Genomic DNA, 20,777 nt, shown 5'->3' on the forward strand with positions numbered 1-20,777 from the left:
TTGTTTTTAAGTTCTGGAGCAAGACCAATAATTCAAGGTAAACATTTACTCTGTAACGAAAACACTGAGCCTTTTTTTTTTTTTAAGAAAAACCACCTAACCCATGGGATTTATTTATTAGACTTACGAATCAATCTTTTTTTTTTTTAGATATTTCATCGGGTTAACAATATGTTTCTTGTGTTTAATCTTTGCAATCACGAAAGAAGTAAATATTCATATTGGATTTTTATGTATAATTATCGTAGCTTTTAAACCATTTGTGGCATCATAATAAAACATAAACTAAAATAAATCCTGAGATCAAATACAAAACTTGTTCGGAATTCAAGTTAAATCATTTTGTATAGAATTTGCATACAGATAAATATATATTTTTTAATGTCGTATCATGTTTATGTTTAAAATTTGCTAACATTGAGAAAAATATTAATATATATATAAACATTTGAGAAAAAATTCATACGCACTTCAGTATTAATTTTATTTGTGTGATGTAGATAAATAATGGTTGTGTTTTGACTTCTTGTTGATTGTTTTCTTTTTTTAGCACTGATCGTTCGTTACCTCACCAGAAGGTTTATCGGCGAGTACCGGTCCAACACAGGTAGGAACAACTACTGCTGCGTGCTGCTGTAATGTCACGATGCTGGTACCACAATCACCCTGAGGAAGCAATGCGACAGCACAAAAATCGGGTGACAGTCAGCAGAAAAAAAAATGGTTGTCTGTAAAGTCGGTTTACGGACGATAGTTTAACGTGACAACGTCATAACAAAACATTTATGAAATGATTGCATACTTTTATGGATAAAATTGAATCGTTTTTATTGAATTATCGCTATTTTGTATGGATACAAAGAAAGAGTGAAATGAAATCTACAATTTAATTGATAAATTTAATGTTTAATGTGCCTCGGAAAAAGTCAAATCGATGGATGTTCCAATCGAGTGGAAGAGAGATAGATGCGGTGCAAGCGTACAATGAGCGTAACGGGACTTTTCGTAACAGGACCATGTGTGTAACGGGACACTTTTTCGTGCGTGCAGCCAGCGTTCATCGATTTATTAGACGTTGCCACGTCAAAAAAAATATCACGTGAGCGAGTCTTTCCAGTATTCTTCAGAGACAGGATGATATCTAACCTCGGTAACCAGCAAATTCACGTGTTCTCATGTTGCAAATGCACTTGTAAAATAAAACTCGCAAACGTAATTTAACGTAGAATCCTTTAAAATAATTCCGAGCGTGATAAATACACGTAAATTGTTTGTTTTTTTCAACCACATTTATGGACGCACATCACACGTAGTTTTAACATCCGCATTCGGGTTGCAAAGCGGAACGTTAAATTACATAATAAAACGGCTCCTATAAAATCGAAAATATAAATATATATATATATATATATATAAATATATATATATATTTGAATAATTTATTAAATATGGCCTTGGACCTGATTTCAACAAAAAAATTTTTGACGTGACGTCTAATAAATCGATGAACGCCGGCTGCACGCACTAAAAAGGATGACTCATTTTCCCGTTACGCACATTGTCCCGTTACGCTCATTGTACGCTTGCGCCGTTTCTATCTCTCTTCCACTCGATTGGAACAACCATCGATTTGACTTTATCGAGGCACATTAAACTTGAAACACTCCCATTCGTTTCCTACTTTATCTATCATCGTATAACACAGATTGGAAGAAGTTAAATAGCAAACATGTATAAAAGTTATAGTAAAAATAATCTGTTTGTTAAAGTAGTAAACACATTTGAATTAATGAGTGCAAATAAAAGTAAATTTATCAATTAAATTGTAGATTTCATTTCACTCCTTTGTATCCATACATAATAGTGATAATTAAATAAAAATTATTCAATTTTATTCATAAAAGTTTGCAATCATTTCATCAGTGTTTTGTTATGACGTTGTCACGTTAAACTATCGTCCGTAAACCGATTTTACAGACAACCACTTTTTTTTTCTCAAATTTCTTCTCATTTTGTTTTAAAGTTCATTAAACCTTTAGTACTCTAAAGTTTTCCTTTATTTTTGTGAACTTTTGGTTTACGCCATCCACTACAGATGGCAGCATCTTGGTTACACATTTCCGATCCGTGTGAATTCCGTAGCATTCACGTAATTGCGTATGCCTAGAGCTGAGATGTCACCCATCCGCGAATTCTTTGGCTGTGACGTCACAGATAGGTCGAACGTGATTGGTTGGAGAAATACTTTTTTTTTTCGCTTTGCATCCATCGTGCTATTGTGGTTCCAGCATTAGTTAATGCATGTCCTTATATATATATATATATATATATATATATATATATATATATATATATATATATATATATCGAGTCGTGTTAGAATTGGCTATCTCGAAATTTTGTTGTAATTTGTGATTTAGTACATTTCAAGCTGAATGCAACTATCATACACATGTGTAGCGTTCTCATCTTAATATATATAAATCCAGTGTCCTGATGTTTGTGTCCAATTAACTTTTCACGAAGTCAACCGATTGCAATGAAAATTGGCATTTATGTGTAAATTTTTCCAACTTGAGAGATAGTATAGTTTTTATTTCGATTAATGGTCTTAATAATTTATAATTAATAATAAACTGATTATCAATGTTGATTGGTGTCTACGCCCGGGAAACAGTGGGTACTTCGTCTCCATGACAACGTTGCGTGCTCGAGAGTCGGGAAACCATCGGTGCTATTCGCTTTTTCTTCGGTACATTACAAAGCACTGTATTAAGTTTTTGTCAAGATTAATTAATTTTCATTTTATTTCATTTACTATTATTATAACTGTAAATAAGAGAATTGGTCTCATTTTTTCCCCCATTAATACAACCGCGCGAAGCCGGGTCGGGCAGCTAGTAGATCATATAATTCTGATTCTGATTCCATTTATAAAAGATAGTGTCTACGTTACGCCGCTACCTAATCATTGGCCAGAGATGAGACACAGACTCTAAGAGGCTATTGCTTCCATTACTCCGAACGTGTTAACTAAAGTGTATGAAGAATTGGACTCTAGGTTGGATGTGTGCCGTACAACTAAAGGTGCACATATTGAACATTTGTGAGAAAAACTAGATTAGTTTACATTCAACTGGTATTATTTGTTGCGAATAGCCTAGATTAAACTGTTATAGTATTAAATTAAAACTGGGACATTATTTTATGGACAACCTGTATTTGAGACAGAACAACAAATTAAAGTGATTTACCGTTTTGAATTTTTAAAAAAAAATAGCCCTCAGATCGAAATAATGACATCAAAAAGAAACATCAACTTTCGTTGGTGCATAGAGCGAAGTTGTTTTATTGTCTTCATGACTCTCTCTTTCTCTCGAAATGGGGTCTGCCCCTGTGACACAGTTGTTGTCGTGGGAAGCAAGAAAGGAAAGGAGGGAGAGAAATAAAAAAGTTTTGGCGCTTTGTGAAAGCCTCCTTCGCAACAATATTGTGGGCCTAATTCGTCATCGTCGTCCCTTTTACTGCTAATTGGTACACATGCGATCACGTGGTACGTCACATGCATGGTCTAGTATCCCCACGCGGGAGTGAAGTTTTCTCGTTCGTAGCATTCATAAATCATTAAATAAATTAGATTTTCTTTCTTTCAAAACTCTGGTTTCTTTAGTTCCAGGAAAACTACTTTTTTATTGATATAATTAATGATACACTAAAAAAAAAAACAGAGAAAGGCGCAATTTCGTGTCCGCCAGTAGATTTTTCGTGAAAACGTTGGGATGAAATCGTAACGAGCGTGTAGTTTTAATATGTAATTTAATTATCAATCTCTTTAATGCAACGGTCACACAGGAGTAGTATAATGGTTGCATGATCGAAAAATCACCAGTTTATCGCATACAGCAAGGGACTGATCTGACGGGTATTTTGTCGCACAAGAAAGTTTGACCGGCACCGTAAAGAGCGAATAGACCGTTTTCACGTCAATAAATAAATCTGAAGACGAAGGCTACGTAGGTACTAACGGTAAACAAAAACTGTGCACCACGTGCTTTAGTTCTTTCGGCACATGACTAATGACTGACACAAAGATTTGCAATTTAATATGGTTATGTTCTTTCATGAGTTTATTTAAGGGGTATTACGCCTCCCCATCTTACAAATTGATAATATTTTAATTTCCGTGCAAGATTTTTCTGTTTGACATGGCATAGGACTTCAGTTTTTTTTGTTTTTTGATACTTTTTGAAGTCGGCACTTTTGAACTGGTGATTTTCATGATAGTTGTAATCCCCCGCTGGAAATAATAAGTTATTTCCTCGCGGCGCTCACAGACTAAAGCCTGTTGGTAAATACGTGGTTGCAACAAGGTATAGGAGGTCTAGGAGGTGTGGTTTACGTCTTGAAAGGACGAAAAATGGGGTAAATCGTTAAAAACTGGAATTACAGCAGAATATGTAAAATAAAATAAAAATGGGGGGGTGTTGTCTGTAAAGTCGGTTTACGGACGATAATTTTACGTGATAACATCAATCAAATGTTTGAAATTGCTGCTTTTAAAAAGTCCGCCTTACCCTGTCTGATATTATGGAAGATTTTCTCGCACGGTGGTTGGCCGGTTCTTGCACGCTCGGCTCAGGCGGAAACGTGACAATGAGTCATGCTTTTTCGTTTTCGTGCGTGCAAGCCGGCGTTCATCGATTTGCAAGACGTTATCACGTCAAAAAATAATAATCCGCGAAACATCGGAAGCGAAATATAATTAACGATGTTACACCCTTTTTGATAAAGCGTTGAGATGTACATAGACGAGAAGCCTAAGATGTCTATCAAGTTCTGTCCCTGCCCGAACACGCCCGAATATTCACCTTCGTGCCAACCTCGGAATTTGTTTTATTTTTTTGCGCAGGAAAAAATGAATTCAAATATTAAAAGTGGTCGGTTAGGTTAGCTAACATTAAAACACTTTAAAACACTATGGACTGTTAGTAAGGTTAGTATAGCTACATTAAAATAAACAGAGAAATATAAATATGTATAAGTAAACCCGAGGTTGGCCGAAGGTGAATATTCGGGCGTGTTCGGGCAGGGACAGAACTTGATGTACATCTTAGGCTGGGTTCACAATTAAAAAAATTAAGCGAGTGCATAGCAAGCCATGCACACGACCTGTGCACACGACCTGTGCGAACTGCGAAATCGGTTCACATTTGAATTCTTACTGTTAATTTCAGCCAATGAAATTTCCCGAACTAAGCAACATCTGTTAGCAGTGTTAGTAAATAAACATATTAACTTTCAAAATAACGTTAATACTTTTATTATCTCGACATTTTCTTACCACAATATGGTTAGTAAATATAAACATATTTCTAGTCCCGCCAAAAAACCACCCTGCTCTTCTCTCATTGGCTGTTGTGCCATGCGTACGCGACCGAAATAAAATATATTAATTTCACTCCTATGCGCACGACCTCGCTCCCATGCACACGACCAACTTTCTGCTATTGTGAATCGTTAGGTTAGGAAACATGGCGTTCATATCCTATGCACACGACCTACTGTTACTGTTACTGTTATTTTTTCAATTGTGAACCTAGCTTTAGGCTTCCCAGACGTTGACACGGCGGGAGCCAGAAACAGGGGGAACTCTGGGAGCGCGGGGGTGGGGTCCTCGGCGGATGAGGGGGCGAAGGCCCGCGCGCACAGGTGCACAGCAAGGACGGGGTGATACGCGGCAGCTGTTGTCCCCGGGACTCCAGACGGGACACAGCTGTTGCCCCCGTCACCCCCTTTCCTCTTATTAACCTTCTGACACGGTGACCTTATTTGCATAAGGTCCGACAAAAATATTGTGGACCGCGAGACCGTCACAGGCACCAATAAAACAGCTTTGTACAAAAATTTTAAGGAATGGTGCCCATAAGGTCTCACTAGCTCTACCAAAATTATATGTATATTTAAACCTTCAAACACACTTATTTTTCCCCTGTATATTTTTTATAAAGTAAAAAAAATATCTTATGTAAATTAATTTTTTTAATATTTTAATTTTTTAAAAAAATGTTTTACACATAACAAAATTGACACTGAAATCAACTTCTATACGTATACTTAAAAATAAAGATTTTTATAATAAGTATCGAAAATTTAAAAAAAAAATGGTATCTTGGAAACTAAATGTAGTACCGCAATGCCCTCGGATAATTTTTTAATCCTTTTCGTAAACAGACGCCATTCTGGATATCTCCAGTAGTTTACAAATAGCGTGTGTGTTTGTGTGTTTGTGTGCGTGTGTAGGCGAGGGCCTTAAGGCAGTCGTGTATCTTCCCCGTGAAACTAAGCTATCGGTTGTTGGGCTTTTTTTTTTTTTAATAATGCGGTGGTGCCGAGGTGCGAATTAGGGTCAGTATCCAACGAAACCTCAGGATTTACGAGCGGCGCCAGATGTAGGCCAAGAACCGCCAAATGGGAAGGATGAGAAAAAAAATGTGAAAAGGGGGGAAGTAGGTTTTCGAAGGAAAACTAAGCTCAACGTCTTCCGTAAACATGATCCCCCGTTTCTTCTACCCCGCGAGCGCAGTTGGATATGGCGGAAAGTGAACGTGAGCATTTAACAGCAGTTCGCCCTTAAGCACCTCAAAGATATAAGCACCCACGGCGGCATAGGTCTTTGGATCGAGTGTCCTTTCTAAAGTTGAAGCCACGCTGGTTGACAATCTGTCAGGGAAAAAAAAGAGTCATCACTGAAACAAGGCTAATGCTGGAAGTTTGTTTTGGTAGTTTTTACACGAATTCGCATTGTCAGAAAAAAATACTGTTTTAATTTTTTTGTTCCACGTAGTTGATAAAATTTCTGTTTTTTTTTTCCTTAATTGGTTTTAGAAGGCTAAAGGGCCCGTCTACATAGGTACATATGGTGTTCAGAGCTTGAAAAAAAAATTGGGTCTGTTTACAATGAGTGCGTATGAATAGTTGTGTTTCCATATTTCCTTTTTAAACTGAATTATTAGAACAGTAAAAATGGCTAAAAGGCGTGTTTTCGGAGATATTATAAAGCGTAAAACAACGGTACAGATTCTTGAAAGTACTCTAGGGACTTGCATTACAGCTTTATCTTCATTTATTCGCCGTATGATGTCACGGTCGCCGCTCGATGCACGACGAGAAGACACCGCGCTAGAAGCACCAGCGAGCGTCGCGCTTATCATCCCGCCTCGCTGGCACAGATACAGCCCTGACTAGGCGGTTCCCATTAAGCTTTCTTGCGATTGCGTTGTAGCTGCGTGGTTGTGCCGGAGAATGCAGACTCAGCCCGTGGCGTATCTTTAGGGCGCTGAGTGGTCGACCAGCGATGCACCCCGCGCTTGTCTTCGTGACAAAGTATTAAGAGCCTCGCCGCCCACGACAGCAGTTGCGTGTCCTTTTAAAGCTGCGGGCGCGTGCCCAGCGCCGGGTTGAAGGGGAGGCATGGCCAGGGAGGAGGGGAAGGGTATTTGAGGAAAGGGAGAAGTAGGGGAAGTGACGCCTTGCTGTTTGCGTGGCGAGGCTTCCTGGAAGACGTACGAGCGTTTGGGTTGCCTACGTGGCCGGGCGCAGGCATCTCCTGGTAAATAATGTTGTGCCGCGTTTTCTGTAAGAATACCATCCGACCCCTTCACTCGACATTCTCTCACCCCTACATCCGGGCCTTCTCCCCCGCCCCCTACCCCCTACAGAAGCGTGTTTACGAAATGCCGGGTCTGCAGAGTATGAGTAAGAGGTCTCCCAGGAACGGCGCTGGCGAAGTAGAATGGCAAACTCTGGTCGTTTTAACGGACACTGTGGGGGGCTTTAAAACTGGCTCTCCCCCTTCCTTCAGTCGTCGTGAATGACGGCTCGGGAGGAAGTGGCAAGCTTCCAGGTTCGAGAGGGTCGGGTACTTAACTGGGCAATGGCTTCGACAGCTCTACCGCGTATATACGCGTGCGTGCGCGCACAAACGAACCTTCTCTTCACCAGAACAGCGTGTCATCGGGGTGTTTTACTGACGGACGCCCCTTAAGCTGCCAAGCACAGCAAGCAGTGAGGAATGCTTTCGTCACACGGACGACGTTGTTTTTTTGTAACCTCATTGTGTCTCGCTCCCAAAATAGCCTCCGTGAAATGAGTCATTATCCTCTGAGAAATCTCACTTCCTAGTTTCATTCAGAACATGGGTATATCAACGTGGGAAAGATATGAGCCCGTAGATGTCATCTTGGATCCAGCAGTTTTTATACCGATACAATAATAATGCACATGTGAGCTACGTTAAAGCATGATAAATAAGTTCATGAAATGGCTTGATTTAATAGTGACTATCAGCTACAAATATTTTCCCCTGGGAAGTAAGCGGTGTTTAAAATATAATTAGTTTTTTTTTTTTTTTTTTGGGTGACTACAACTTTAATAGAATAGACACTATTTTGTTGGTCTTTGTAAATTTCTCGAGGTGTGATTTTTTTCCTTAGCAACAAGTGAGTGAAGTGTTTTTAAAATTGTGCGGTATCCATTCCATTGACCTTTCGAAAACAAAACCGCCCAGGGGTGATCGAACGATTTGCACGCGGGTGCTATCCCTCGTTCTTTCGTTCTTCTGCACCGAGAAAACCGCTGTTTGGTCGCTTCCGATGCGTACGTGCTTTTCAGCCGTCTCCGTCGAAAACTTTCCCCTACCCCTGACCCCCCTCATCCTACTGAGCCTCTCGAATCTTTAAACTTCCTCGGCTCCCAGGATAAACACCTTGAAGGGCACGTCGGCTGTGAATTTCCTCTACCCCCCTTTCCTTCTCTGCCTCATCCAGTGGTTTTCCAGCTCATTTCCCCCCCCCCCCTGCTGTCCTATCGGTTTTATTTCGGGCAACGTGACCCACAGTGTGGCTAATAGCCAGGAAATTTCATAAAAAATGGGGTATAAACTTCAGCTAGATTCACAATTGAAAAAATAACAGTAACAGTAGATTGTGCACATAAGATATGCCAGCCATGTTTCATAACCTACTGATTCTCAATAGCGCATAAAACGGTCGTGTGCATGATGGGAAATGAAAATAATTTATTTCTGTTAAGGGACGAATGGCTCAACAACCAATGAGATTAAAGTAGGAAGCCATTTTGGCGAGCCTAGAGAACTGTTTATATTTATCAGTCATATTGTGGCAAGAAATGGTCGTGATATTATAATGCTCAGGTGTAATTTTTGCTTTAAAAAATTAATTAATGCTATTATTAAAAGCCACTAGCAAAAATTGTAAATAAAATTGTGTCGTGGTTAGAATGGTTAACTAAAAATGTATACCTATAACATTTATTTATATGTTGAAAAACTGTACTAACAAATTGCCGGTCCGATGTCATAGGATAATCATTTGGTAGTTAATATAGTTACTTACACTGCCAACAGATGTCGGGTACATCCCGAAATTTCATTGGCTGAAATTAACGGTAAGATTTCGATTGTGAACCGACTTCACACAGGTCGTGTTGTGTTTTTTTATTATTATTATTATAATTGTGAACCCAGCCTTAACGTGTGGTAAGGGAATGCCGAAAAACTGTTTAGGAACTAGCATGTGTCTGGAAACGAAACCCTGCGAACAGTAGCGCGCAAATTTGAATTTCCCGCGCATTATGCGCCAGTCCAGCGGCTGAGAGGCATGTGGCGAATGTAGTTAAGTTGTTCGGAAGAATAAAATAGAACATAATATAACTGGTTAATATGTTTATTTATATATATTAGGGTGGCCAATAAAACTGAATATTTTTTTCCCGTGTCTCTTACGAAATTGTTAGTTTATCATGTTTTAAACACAGCTCAAATAAAAATTGTTAAGAGGTTGCATCAAAATTTTTAAAACCTTCCAAAATTTTCAATTTTTTTGCTTGTTATTTCACTATTATCAAAACGAATGTGATGATATGAGTTGACATTTTTATCCTATTTAAAATCCGATCCAGGTACAGCTGATAAATTTGTGAACAAAATGGCCGTCATATTGGTTCGTGTAGTACAATGAAACCTCCCCCCTTTCCTTTTGGCTTCACCCACCTCGTCGAGGACAGGAATTTACGCTCCAGCTGCGTATTTCCCTGATCCCTGTGGCAGACTGAATAAATTTGTAAACAAAATGGCCGCCATATTGGTTCGTGTACTACAATGAAACCTCCCCCCTTTCCTTTTGGCTTCGCCCACCTCGTCGAGGACAGGAATTTACGCTCCAGCTGCGTATTTCCCTGATCCCTGTGGCAGACTGAATAAATTTGTAAACAAAATGGCCGCCATATTGGTTCGTGTACTACAATGAAACCTCCCCCCTTTCCTTTTGGCTTCGCCCACCTCGTCGAGGACAGGAATTTACGCTCCAGCTGCGTATTTCCCTGATCCCTGTGGCAGACTGAATAAATTTATAAACAAAATGGCCGCCATATTGGTTCGTGTAGTACAATGAAACCTCCCCCCTTTCCTTTTGTGCTTCACACACCTCGTCGAGGACAGGAATTTACGCTCCAGCTGCGTATTTCCCTGATCCCCGGGGAAGACTGAATAAATATGTAAACAAAATGGCCGCCATATTGGTTCGTGTAGTACAATGAAAACTCCCCACTTTCCTTTTGGCTTCGCCCACCTCGTGAGAGAACAGGACCTTACGCTCCAGATGCATGTTTCCCTGATCCCCGGGGAAGACGGGGTCCCCGACCAGGGCTGCCAACTTGGAGGTGTCCCGGGGGGAAAAAGGGCAGGCAACATGACGCACTCGCAGCTTGCCCCCGGAGGCAGGAGGGAGTGACGTCACGTGAGGATGCCGCCGCCGCAGGGCCCGGAGACTGAAAATAATTCCGCCTGGCTTCGCTCGGGAATGCGGTCCGCGGGTAAATATAGTTCCCCTACCCCCCTCCCCCTCTTTTTTCCGACTCCCCTGCGGCAAGGGTGCCTCGAAAAACATGTGGATCATTCCGGCAGACAGTGCGCGGCGCGGTTCCCACCGAAATCACTCACACACTGTATCGTTTATTTATTCTAAATAACTCTAACCTAACCTAAACAACTTTCCATTTCAGTTAAGATTATCTAACATAACCTACCCTCCCGGAAGAAAAAGAAGTATTATTCATTACATCTGGTATTTGAATTTCCCGCTCATCATGCGCCAGTCCAGCGGCTGAGAGGCATGTGGCGGATCTAGTTACGGTGTTCGGAAGAAAAAAAATAGAGCATAATATTACTGGTTAATACGTTTATATATATGTATATATATTAGGGTGGCAAAAAAAAACCGAATTTTTTTTTCCGAGTCTCTTACGAAATTATGTAAGTTTATCATGTTTTAAACACAGCTCAAAAAAAATTGTTAAGAGGTTGCTCAAAATTTTTAAAAATTTCCAAAATTTTCAATTTTTTGCTTGTTATTTCACTATTACATTGCATCTGGTATTTTTTCCGTAACAATTTTATCGATGGTGGTGAAATGTCCGCTAGAATGCGTTGAAACCAGTTTCAAGCCTCGCGCAGGGCACCGTTTATTAAAACTGTTGCCGATTTGTTTCCTTTCTGGGATTCGGTTTGGACACTTTCTGGAATACGGCGTGCCAGTTATGTTAGGTTGGTTGTGTTCCAACAAGGATGTGCTAATCCGCTAAATTACCCCCAACGTCTTGAGATACCGCCCTAAGGGTACTTTGTAATAGGATTAAATCTGACAAAACCACGTTTATCTTAGGTTTCAAACATTTGGGTAAACTATCTTCAAAATTTTCTTGAGGGAATCCGGAACAACTTCGTCTCGACCATTCATAATTATTGCGTTATCGCCCGCGCAAAGCCATTATTTAACTACCAGAAGAACTCTTACATAGTAAAATACTTAACATATAAAACGCATAGGCCGACCATACTCACAATAAAACACGTACCTAAAGTTGCTTACTACCCATTTCAGGTTTATTTTTGTGGCTATTTTTTTTTTATTTGCAGATACGTTTATGTGATATCTCTGCCTTAACGAAACAAAATTGTTTACAACAATTGTTAATGGTATGAAGATTGTTGAAACCAACATGGCGTCCACGGTTCCGGCTCTCTCTCTCTCTCTTCCTATGTATCGTCGGGGTTCAAGCTCATGGAAATAGACCTTCCTCTATGATTTGGCAACACTAGGCGGCTTCCTCCCTGGCAGGCGCGCAGTTTGATAATGACGCAGGGCGAACTTGGTCGCGGAAACACGGGGCGATTGCGTAAACAGGAGAGATGGAGCGCCTGTCGTGCCAAGGTCAAGAGTGCGTGCGCACGACCACAAGATGGCTGACGAAACCCCCATCTGCAGTGCGTTCCGGCTAAAACGGACACTTCAGGATCCTTGCAAAGTGCCTCCTTCCATTCTTTAATATAAAGAGAGAAAAATGGGGTGTGGCTGTGTCATGGACACGGCCGTGTGTTGTACGTGAATGCGTGTACGTAACAGGTAATATTTTCTATACAAAATATAAAATACGCTATTTTATGTACGTTATCATGTTTGAACACTAAGATGTCATCATACACTTGCATAATTCCAACCGCCCCAGCTGCAGATGTACTGGCCGCATTCATTCTTTTACGTTCCCGGCACTGCTTCACTCGGTCATACGATGTTTTATTGGTATCATTCGATTGAATTTGGGAAGCCCTTTCCAACCGTATACGATCTCTGAATTTGGATTTTGCTTTTTGACACGTATAGGCCGACATTATATTTATTTTTTTTATTTTACCACCATATATATTCACTGTAACTATTTTACACTAATATTTTATACATTTAATCGATAGATTTTGACGAGAGCTGACGGTTGAAACTCAAACGAACGTCGTAGCTTCTACGAGTCAAAACGTACTGAATGGAAATCTCGAAACGCAGCAAAATACTTCAAAATGGCAGCGCTTTCCCCCTCCACCGCGCGCGATAGCTTAACGGATTCTTTCATCATGTAGCTGCAACACCAAACTGTACCCCCGATTTTGTTATAATTTGTTGTTTTTTTAATTGCCTCCCACTGTGGAAGTAATTTAGAAGACGTATTCACGTCAAGAAAACACTTAATATGTGGTTTTTATTTTAACACTTGGCAACTTGATTTTAAATCTCTACCTCACATGTTCTCTTAGCAACTGGAGTAGCGCCTAATATGCGCGCGGTATTCCAATTTGCGCGCTACTGTTCACACCTAGGTTAGCGTTTCCAGACATGAGTTACTTTATAAAAAAAATGTTTTGGTATTTTCTGCTACCCTTTAAATATATCCCCAGATATTATATAAAATATAAAAAGGTATATTTAGATGTTTTTCTCCGGTTTCGTGACGTATATTGCTGTAATTTATGAAAATATTTATTATAGAAAAATAAAACCGATTCTTTGTTCATTTGGAATGAGGTATCTTTATAAACCGTCAAAACATTTTGTTTACTAGGTCCGGTGGTTTTCGAGTTAAATACTTTCGAACAACCCAATAAACTCACACTATCGCTTTATAGTATTATTATAGATAACCTAGGACCTTATAATGTATTGATATGCGTGCTGACTTTAAACTCAGCTTGCTTTCGCTCTCTTAATAAAATCTGGAAATCATTTATTTTTCTTTATCCTAAAAAATAAATGCCAGGGACGTAGAATAAATCGCAACTTCACACCCAATCAAGATTCTTCTCCCGGCAAGTGTTGCCAAACTTTGCACCTAGTTCACATCTGTTAAACAAAATTAGCTCTAGCTAGCGCCTTAACACACACCCCCCCCCCCCCCCCCTTCTCCTAGCATACCCGGGCACACATGTGGTGTGCAGATCTGCAGAAGAAACCACGTGACTATAAAGCTGCTCAAGATATCAAGAGTGGTGTCAGTTTACAAAAAAGCATTTAATAATACGCTGATAGCGGATGAGTAGTTCTCATTCAGTATTTCGTTTGTAAACTGTATATTTAGAAGAGGTAAAATGGCTAATATGTGTGTATTCTGAATCGTTTAAGGCATGAAACAGCCCTTTAATAGATTCTTGAAAGCACACAAGAGACTAGCATTACACCTGTATCTTCATTTCTCCGCCGCCGTATGATGTTACGGTCGCCGCTCGACGCACGACGAGAAGACTGCGCACCAGTCCAGAGGAGATAACCGCGCTAGAAGCACCAGCGAGCGTCGCGCTTATCATCCCGCCTCGCTAGCACAGATACAGCCCTCTGACTAGGCGGGTCCCATTAAGCAGGAAGATCATTACGAACGTATTTAATTTCAAGCTATGAAAATTACTAATCATATGTTATCATTACAAATTTTATTTTAATGAGAAACCTCATAAATTCAAATGATTGATCGTAATTAGATGCCTTAGATAGGTCTCGCCCTGTATTATTAATAAGGTGTTAAACACTTTCTGTGATGGATTACAGATATGGTCCCAATAGCAGTATATAAACCCAGATAAATTACCCTGCCGGCTGTAGAAAAAATTTGTGTGCGTGGAGTCCACGGCCGACAGATTATTATATTACAACGGTACAGGAAACACAATTCTCTTTGGCTGATGTCGCAGATTTAAATATATATTTAAGTGTGCGAGCACTAAATTATGCTATTTCACAAGTGTGCAATCATACAAGAGTGCGAGTATACAAGTGTGCAAGTTAACAATCGTTCTTAAGTGTGCAAGTATGCATGTATGCAAGTGTGAAAGTATATAAGTGTGCAAGTGTGCAAGTATGTAAGTGTGCAAGTGCGCACGTGTGCAAGTATGCTAAGTCATTTCTACCTCTCCCCTGCCGCCTCCTCCTCTAGCGGTCCCCCCCCCCCCCCCCCCAACCACGTAAACAAACTATTCTCCTCGTGCGATCGGAATTTTTGTAACGCTCGAAAAATTGTAGCCCCCTCAGCAAAATAAAAAAGTTTCGCTTCAGAAATGAATGCATGTAAGATACGATGAATAATAAACCCCCGTTCCCGTCTGTGCCGAAACATGGACTCTACCGTGTGCTCAATCCGCACGAGCTTGCCTCTCGTCTGGGTGTCCGGGTGGCCAGCCAAGGGCCAAGGCTGCCAGCCCCGGGGGTTCTGATTGGCCCGGGAATACTGCTATAGAGCGCGTCATCCTTAGTGTGCAGCGCAGTGCGAATGTCTCCTACGAGTACTGTTGCCTCGCTCGTACCTTTGAATATATATACTGTATAGAAGTCGCCAGCCCAGGTTAAAATTTCTAATACGGTTTTGAGGTAGTTGGTTAATTCACCGCCGTAATCGCCACCATCTCTAGGGCATCGACTTGTGGTGGTCCCTAGCGGACAAGTGTCGAACTCTTCAAACACCCCTTCCCCCTCCTGTTGAACGAACTTGAGCTGCAGTGAATGATAGATGGGGGGTGCGGGGAATGACAGCGGACGACAGCGCTGCGCTCTAACGTGTAAATAACAACTAAGACGATACAGGGCGTTACGGCAGCGCACTGCAGCGGTGAAGTTCCCAAGCTGCTCATCATACGCTTCTGATAAACGTAGAGTAAATCCTATCCACTCGCGACTTCTATACAGTATATATATTCAAAGCTCATACCACCCGGCTTGTTAAGGGGCCCGCCTACCTGGGCACACATACGGTGAGTAGAGCTTCAGGAAAAACAAACGCGATTTCAAAACTACTCAAGATATCCGAGTGGGGCCTATTTACGAGTAGCATTTAAGAGTTCGTTGAGGACCGAAAAGTACTTTTAATTTCGGATTAAGTTTTTAAACTGTATTTTTAGAAGCGTTAAAATGCCTTAAAACGCGTGTTTTCAGAGTAATTTTTAGGCAAAAAACAATCAGTACAGATTCTTGAAAGCACTTAATGGGCTTGCATAACACCTTTATCTTCATTTCTCCGCCATATAATGTTACGGTCACCGCTCAAATTTCACAGTTATCCTGTGACGACGAGACGAATGCGCGCCAGTTCAGAGCCTTGCGCTTAGAGGCTATACCGCGCTGGAAGCACCAGCGAGCGTCGCGCTTATCATCCCACCTCACTAACACACATACACCCCTGACGAGGCGGGCCCCTTAACATCTCAGCTCTCGGCATGAGGCATTCGGCGAACGGAACGGAAATGTGTGACCACGGTGCTGCCATCTGTGGCGGACGGCGCGAACCAGAGTTCACAAAGCCAAAGGGGAATCTTCATAGTATTAACAGTTAGATGGCGTGAATACGTCTTTAAAATTGCTTCCACAGTGGGAGGCAATTAAAATAAAATGATAACAAAATCCGGGGGATAGTGTTTGGTGCTGCAGCTACATATCTTATCATCTCCATCACAAAATTTAATCACACCACTGGATAGCTAAAGGATCAAAGCATTTGTTACGCTAGGTGAGGACTGTGACGCATCGCGCGCGGTGGAGGGGGAAGCGCCGCCATTTTGAGGTCAATTTTCTGCGTTTCGAGATTTCCATTCTTTTGACTCGGAGAAGCAACGACTTTCGTTTGAGTTTCAATCGTCAGCTCTCGTCAAAATCTATCGATTGCATATATAAATCATTAGTGTAAAATAGTTACAGTGAATATATATGGTGTTAAAATAAAAAAAATAATAAAAAAATATGTCAGCCTATACGGGTTAAAAAAGCCAAATCCAAATACAGAGATCGTACACGGTTGGAAAGGGCTTCCCAAAAGCAATCGAATGATACCAATAAAACACCGTGTGACCGAGTGAAGCAGTGCCGGGAACGTAAAAGAATGAATGCGGCCGAGCGGATCAACGACGGTGTCAGTACATCTGCAGCTGGGGGCCATTGAAATTATGCAAGTGGATGATGACTTCTTGGTCTTCAAACATGATTATAACATACATAAAATAGCGTATTTTATATTTTGTATATAAAATATTACCTGTTACGTACGCGTATTCACGTACAACACACGGCCGTGTCCATGACACAGCCACACCCCATTATTTTTTCAAAGTGGAACTTCCTTGCTGAAGGGGCAACAAATTTCGAGCATTACGAAAATTCCGATCGCATGAGGAGAAGACGGCAGCAAGAATGAAGCAGCATACACGCACCCTTGCATACTTTCATATTCGCACACTTGCGCAGTAGCATAATTTAGCGCTCGCATACTTGCATATATTAATTTTGACAGACATAAGTAACAAAGCAGAATTTTTTTTCAGACAAAGAAAATTGTATTTTCTATATCTAATAATATATTAAGCAAAAATTTTCACTTCAATTGTGCGTGGACTCCACGCACACAAATTGTGTTTTTCCCGTGTTCGGTTGGGCGGAAAAGTGAAGAAGAACGACGGTCTATCCGTTCGCGATGTGTTCTTTACGTCGAGCCGTGACTTGCTCCGAAGTGACGGCTAAAGACCGACCGAATGACAGATCTAGCTCGTTGCCCGTCTTCGTGACGAATTTTGACACCAAACGCTGCAAAGAGTCCCGTTTACACATAACACATTTCGGTTACGCGAATGGGACTGCGTTACGGTCGTCTGCTACGTATGGCTACCCACCTTTTTAAGCAGATGCCACGCAGGAAGCTACGTAACGCTATGTTCGCTGCGCCAGGCGGCCAGAACAGGACAGTCCAGTTCGCGATGTAGGAGAGACGCATGCCGTGGGATTACAGTGATGATTCCGACGATGATGACATTCTGCTGGCTCTCACAGCACGTGAACGTAACTAGAAATCGGTCCATGAATTCAACAGAAAAATAAAAAGAATTTTAAAGAATTTCATCATTTTGACGAAGCAGTTGCTTGTGAGGACGAAACCAAATTTATGGATTATTTCAGCATGAATTCAACTACGTTTGATAGCATTCCCTTGGAATCAAATCCCAAACGTTGTCCTGCACATCCTACCTTGTGTATTCCTCCATCGATTTATTCCATAAACACGGATATTTTCGTGATCTTTTAACTAACGTTAAAGCACAATACTGATAGAAGATAAACTTCGTAAAATAGTGAACGCAGAAGTACAGGACAATTCCGCGCGAAAACAGATTTTTTTTTTATTCATCTGCGCATGCGAGAAGTAGGCGACGTTTCATAAAAATAGCCGAGAACCAAACACCTGGCAACGTCGCCAACACAGCGAACATGGCGGAAACAGCTAGCTTGGCGCGCTGTGTTGCGGTAGCTTTAAAAAAAAAAAATCAAAGCAGTCATGAGAACTGCCGACAGAAACTAAAACTTAAAACTATAAACAAACAGTTGTTATTTTTGGATATACAAATTAATTTTTGATAAAAATCAGACTCTTTTTCGCAATTTTTACGATAAAATATTTTCTTACAACAAATTTGTTTTATCTCGTTAGTAAAATAACTCCTAAATTACTATAAAATACGCATTGCAGAGTAGTTGTAGGTAATAAAATAATAAATAATGATGTTCTTAATTTTTAGGTTTTATTGCTACAAAGACACCGTTTTCTTCGTTATTTTCAGACTATATATCTATACGAGAATATTAATATATTTTATACTCACTTTTTTACTGCATACACACATTCGATTCACATATGCACAGCACTGATGTACAGGGACTGAAGACGCGTATTAATAAGATATGTATTGGTAGCTATATGTCGTGTGCATTACACTTGTCGACCTGTGTTATTGTGTACTGGCTGCGCGCGCACCACTGAGTACATATGTATGTATATATATATATGTGTGTATATATCACACACACACATTCACAGCTGACGTCACGTGACCATGTCGATGACTGACTTACATGAATTTACTCCCTAACCAAACCTTCCTATATGAAGTTTTCACTTCGAAAATGCACGCTGCAAACTAACGTTGAGACAAGCTATAGATCGAGAAGGTCTAGGCGAGGGGGGGAGAGGGGGTTTTGCCACTCCGGTAACTCTGCAGGAGGTCGGCAGATATAGCCAAGCTTTGGTGCGCGAGCCAAGAAAACCCAGGGGGAAAGACGACAAACAATTCAGGAGGGGAGTTGGTACGGCCGCGTGTTTACAACAGCCCATTGAAGAAACCAACCCCTTCGCGAAAAACACGTGTTTTAACTATTGCAACGCAACTGAAGTTATTACGCGTTTGAATTGAACATTTTCATAGTTTTGAAGTAAAACCTTTTTCCTTGCAGCCGGTAGACTAATATCAGAATCACAGTGTTACCTTTGAATATATATACTGTATAGAAGTCGCCAGCCCAGGTTAAAATTTCTAATACTGTTTGAGGTAGTTGGTTAATTCACCCCCCGCAATCGCCACCATCTCTAGGGCATCGACTTGTGGTCCCTAGCGGACAAGTGTCGAACTCTTCAAACACCCCTTCCCCCTCCAGTTGAACGACCTTGAGCTGCAGTGAATGTTGGGTGGGGGGTGCTGGGAATGACAGTGCTGCGATCTAACGTGTAAATAACAACATAAGACGATACAGGGCGTTACGGCAGCGCCCTGCAGCGGTGAAGTTCCCAAGCTGCTCATCATACGCTCCTGAAAAACGTAGAGTAAATCCTATCCACTCGCGACTTCTATACAGTATATATATTCAAAGGTGTTACGGAAGTGAATAGGTTACTGATTTAACGTATGCAACGTATATAACGAATATTGCTCTATGGCGCGGTTTTTTTTTTTTTTTTTTTTAATTAATTGAAACTTCTTTACAGCCGGTTACAGATGGCGGCGGCAACGCTTGATTTCGTATACTTTTCCAATACTTTTGTAAAAGTTTACACACATTTTGCATACATTCGCAACTATTGAGGTTGTGATCAGGTGTTGGCATTGGAATTGTGACAATAGGTAAAGATATTTCCAATAGACAACGTAAACTAATTAATTCGTCCTTGAGATTTCATTTAAGTCATCGACACACGGTAGTAAATAAAAGGTCTGATCTTCAAAGCACGATTACACGTTTTTCAACTTATCTATTTGTTTTTGTTTTTAATAAAATAACTCTTAATTTTTACCTACTGAATTGGCAACTACTCCCTGATGATGGCGACTGAAATGTCGACCAGAAACGTCGGTGAATTATTTGCCAAGGAAACGGCTACAACCCAGAAGTCAAGCTACTTCTCTAGCGTGTTTTTTTTCTGAACCTCTGCACAAAGTGCGTGTGTCCGGGTAGGCGGGGAGCCTCAAGTGTTATCTTTCTGGTCGTTGAAGTGTTGGGCGGGGGAGGGGTGGAAGGGGGAGGTAGACGCAGGGACGTCGGAACGTTTTCATGAGTGGGGGGGGGGCGAAAATATGTATCACACTTACCTCAGTCCTAGAGCGGGGGGTCCAGGGGTCCTCCCCCGGAAAAATTTGGTGTATTTTAGATGCAACATTGTGCTATTTAATGAGTTTCCAAACCAAAATACTAAATATACCATTCCAAGAATTTGATGACGTAGTATGTATTAAATACTACTCTTACAGTAGATGTAATACAATTTGAATAAAATACCATCTAGGAATTTGCAATCATTTTACAGTATATTGACAATCATAAATTTGATTTTCTGATCAATGTGATCGATCACCAATATGCAAAGTTTTGTAACTACTGGTTGAGAAAAAATACTTCTAGGACCAAACATTTATTCTGGGAAAAGGAGAGGGGCGAAATGCTACTCTCGCCCCCCCCCCCCCCCATGCATAAAGGCACGGGGGCGACTCGCCCCTGCTGCCCCCCTGTTCCGACGTCCCTGAGGTAGAGGTTTTCACAGACGCGACCCCATTGGCGTCTTCTTCGTCGTCGTCGTCGTCG

The 20,777-nt window shown here is 40.8% G+C and overlaps 1 protein-coding gene across 2 annotated transcripts in view; it reads left to right on the forward strand.

Moving 5' to 3' along the window:
* Positions 1 to 20,777, forward strand: part of LOC134540712 (ras-like protein family member 11B) — a 74,325-nt gene that overhangs the window by 26,683 nt on the left and 26,865 nt on the right. For both annotated transcript variants that reach the window (XM_063383596.1, XM_063383597.1), the window contains one exon: positions 551 to 607. In XM_063383596.1, the coding sequence (XP_063239666.1) occupies positions 551 to 607 (57 nt within the window). The remainder of the gene's footprint in view (positions 1 to 550; positions 608 to 20,777) is intronic.

This window comes from Bacillus rossius, chromosome 17 (assembly GCF_032445375.1).
Source record: "Bacillus rossius redtenbacheri isolate Brsri chromosome 17, Brsri_v3, whole genome shotgun sequence".
In the NCBI taxonomy this organism is placed as follows: Eukaryota; Metazoa; Arthropoda; class Insecta; order Phasmatodea; family Bacillidae; genus Bacillus; species Bacillus rossius.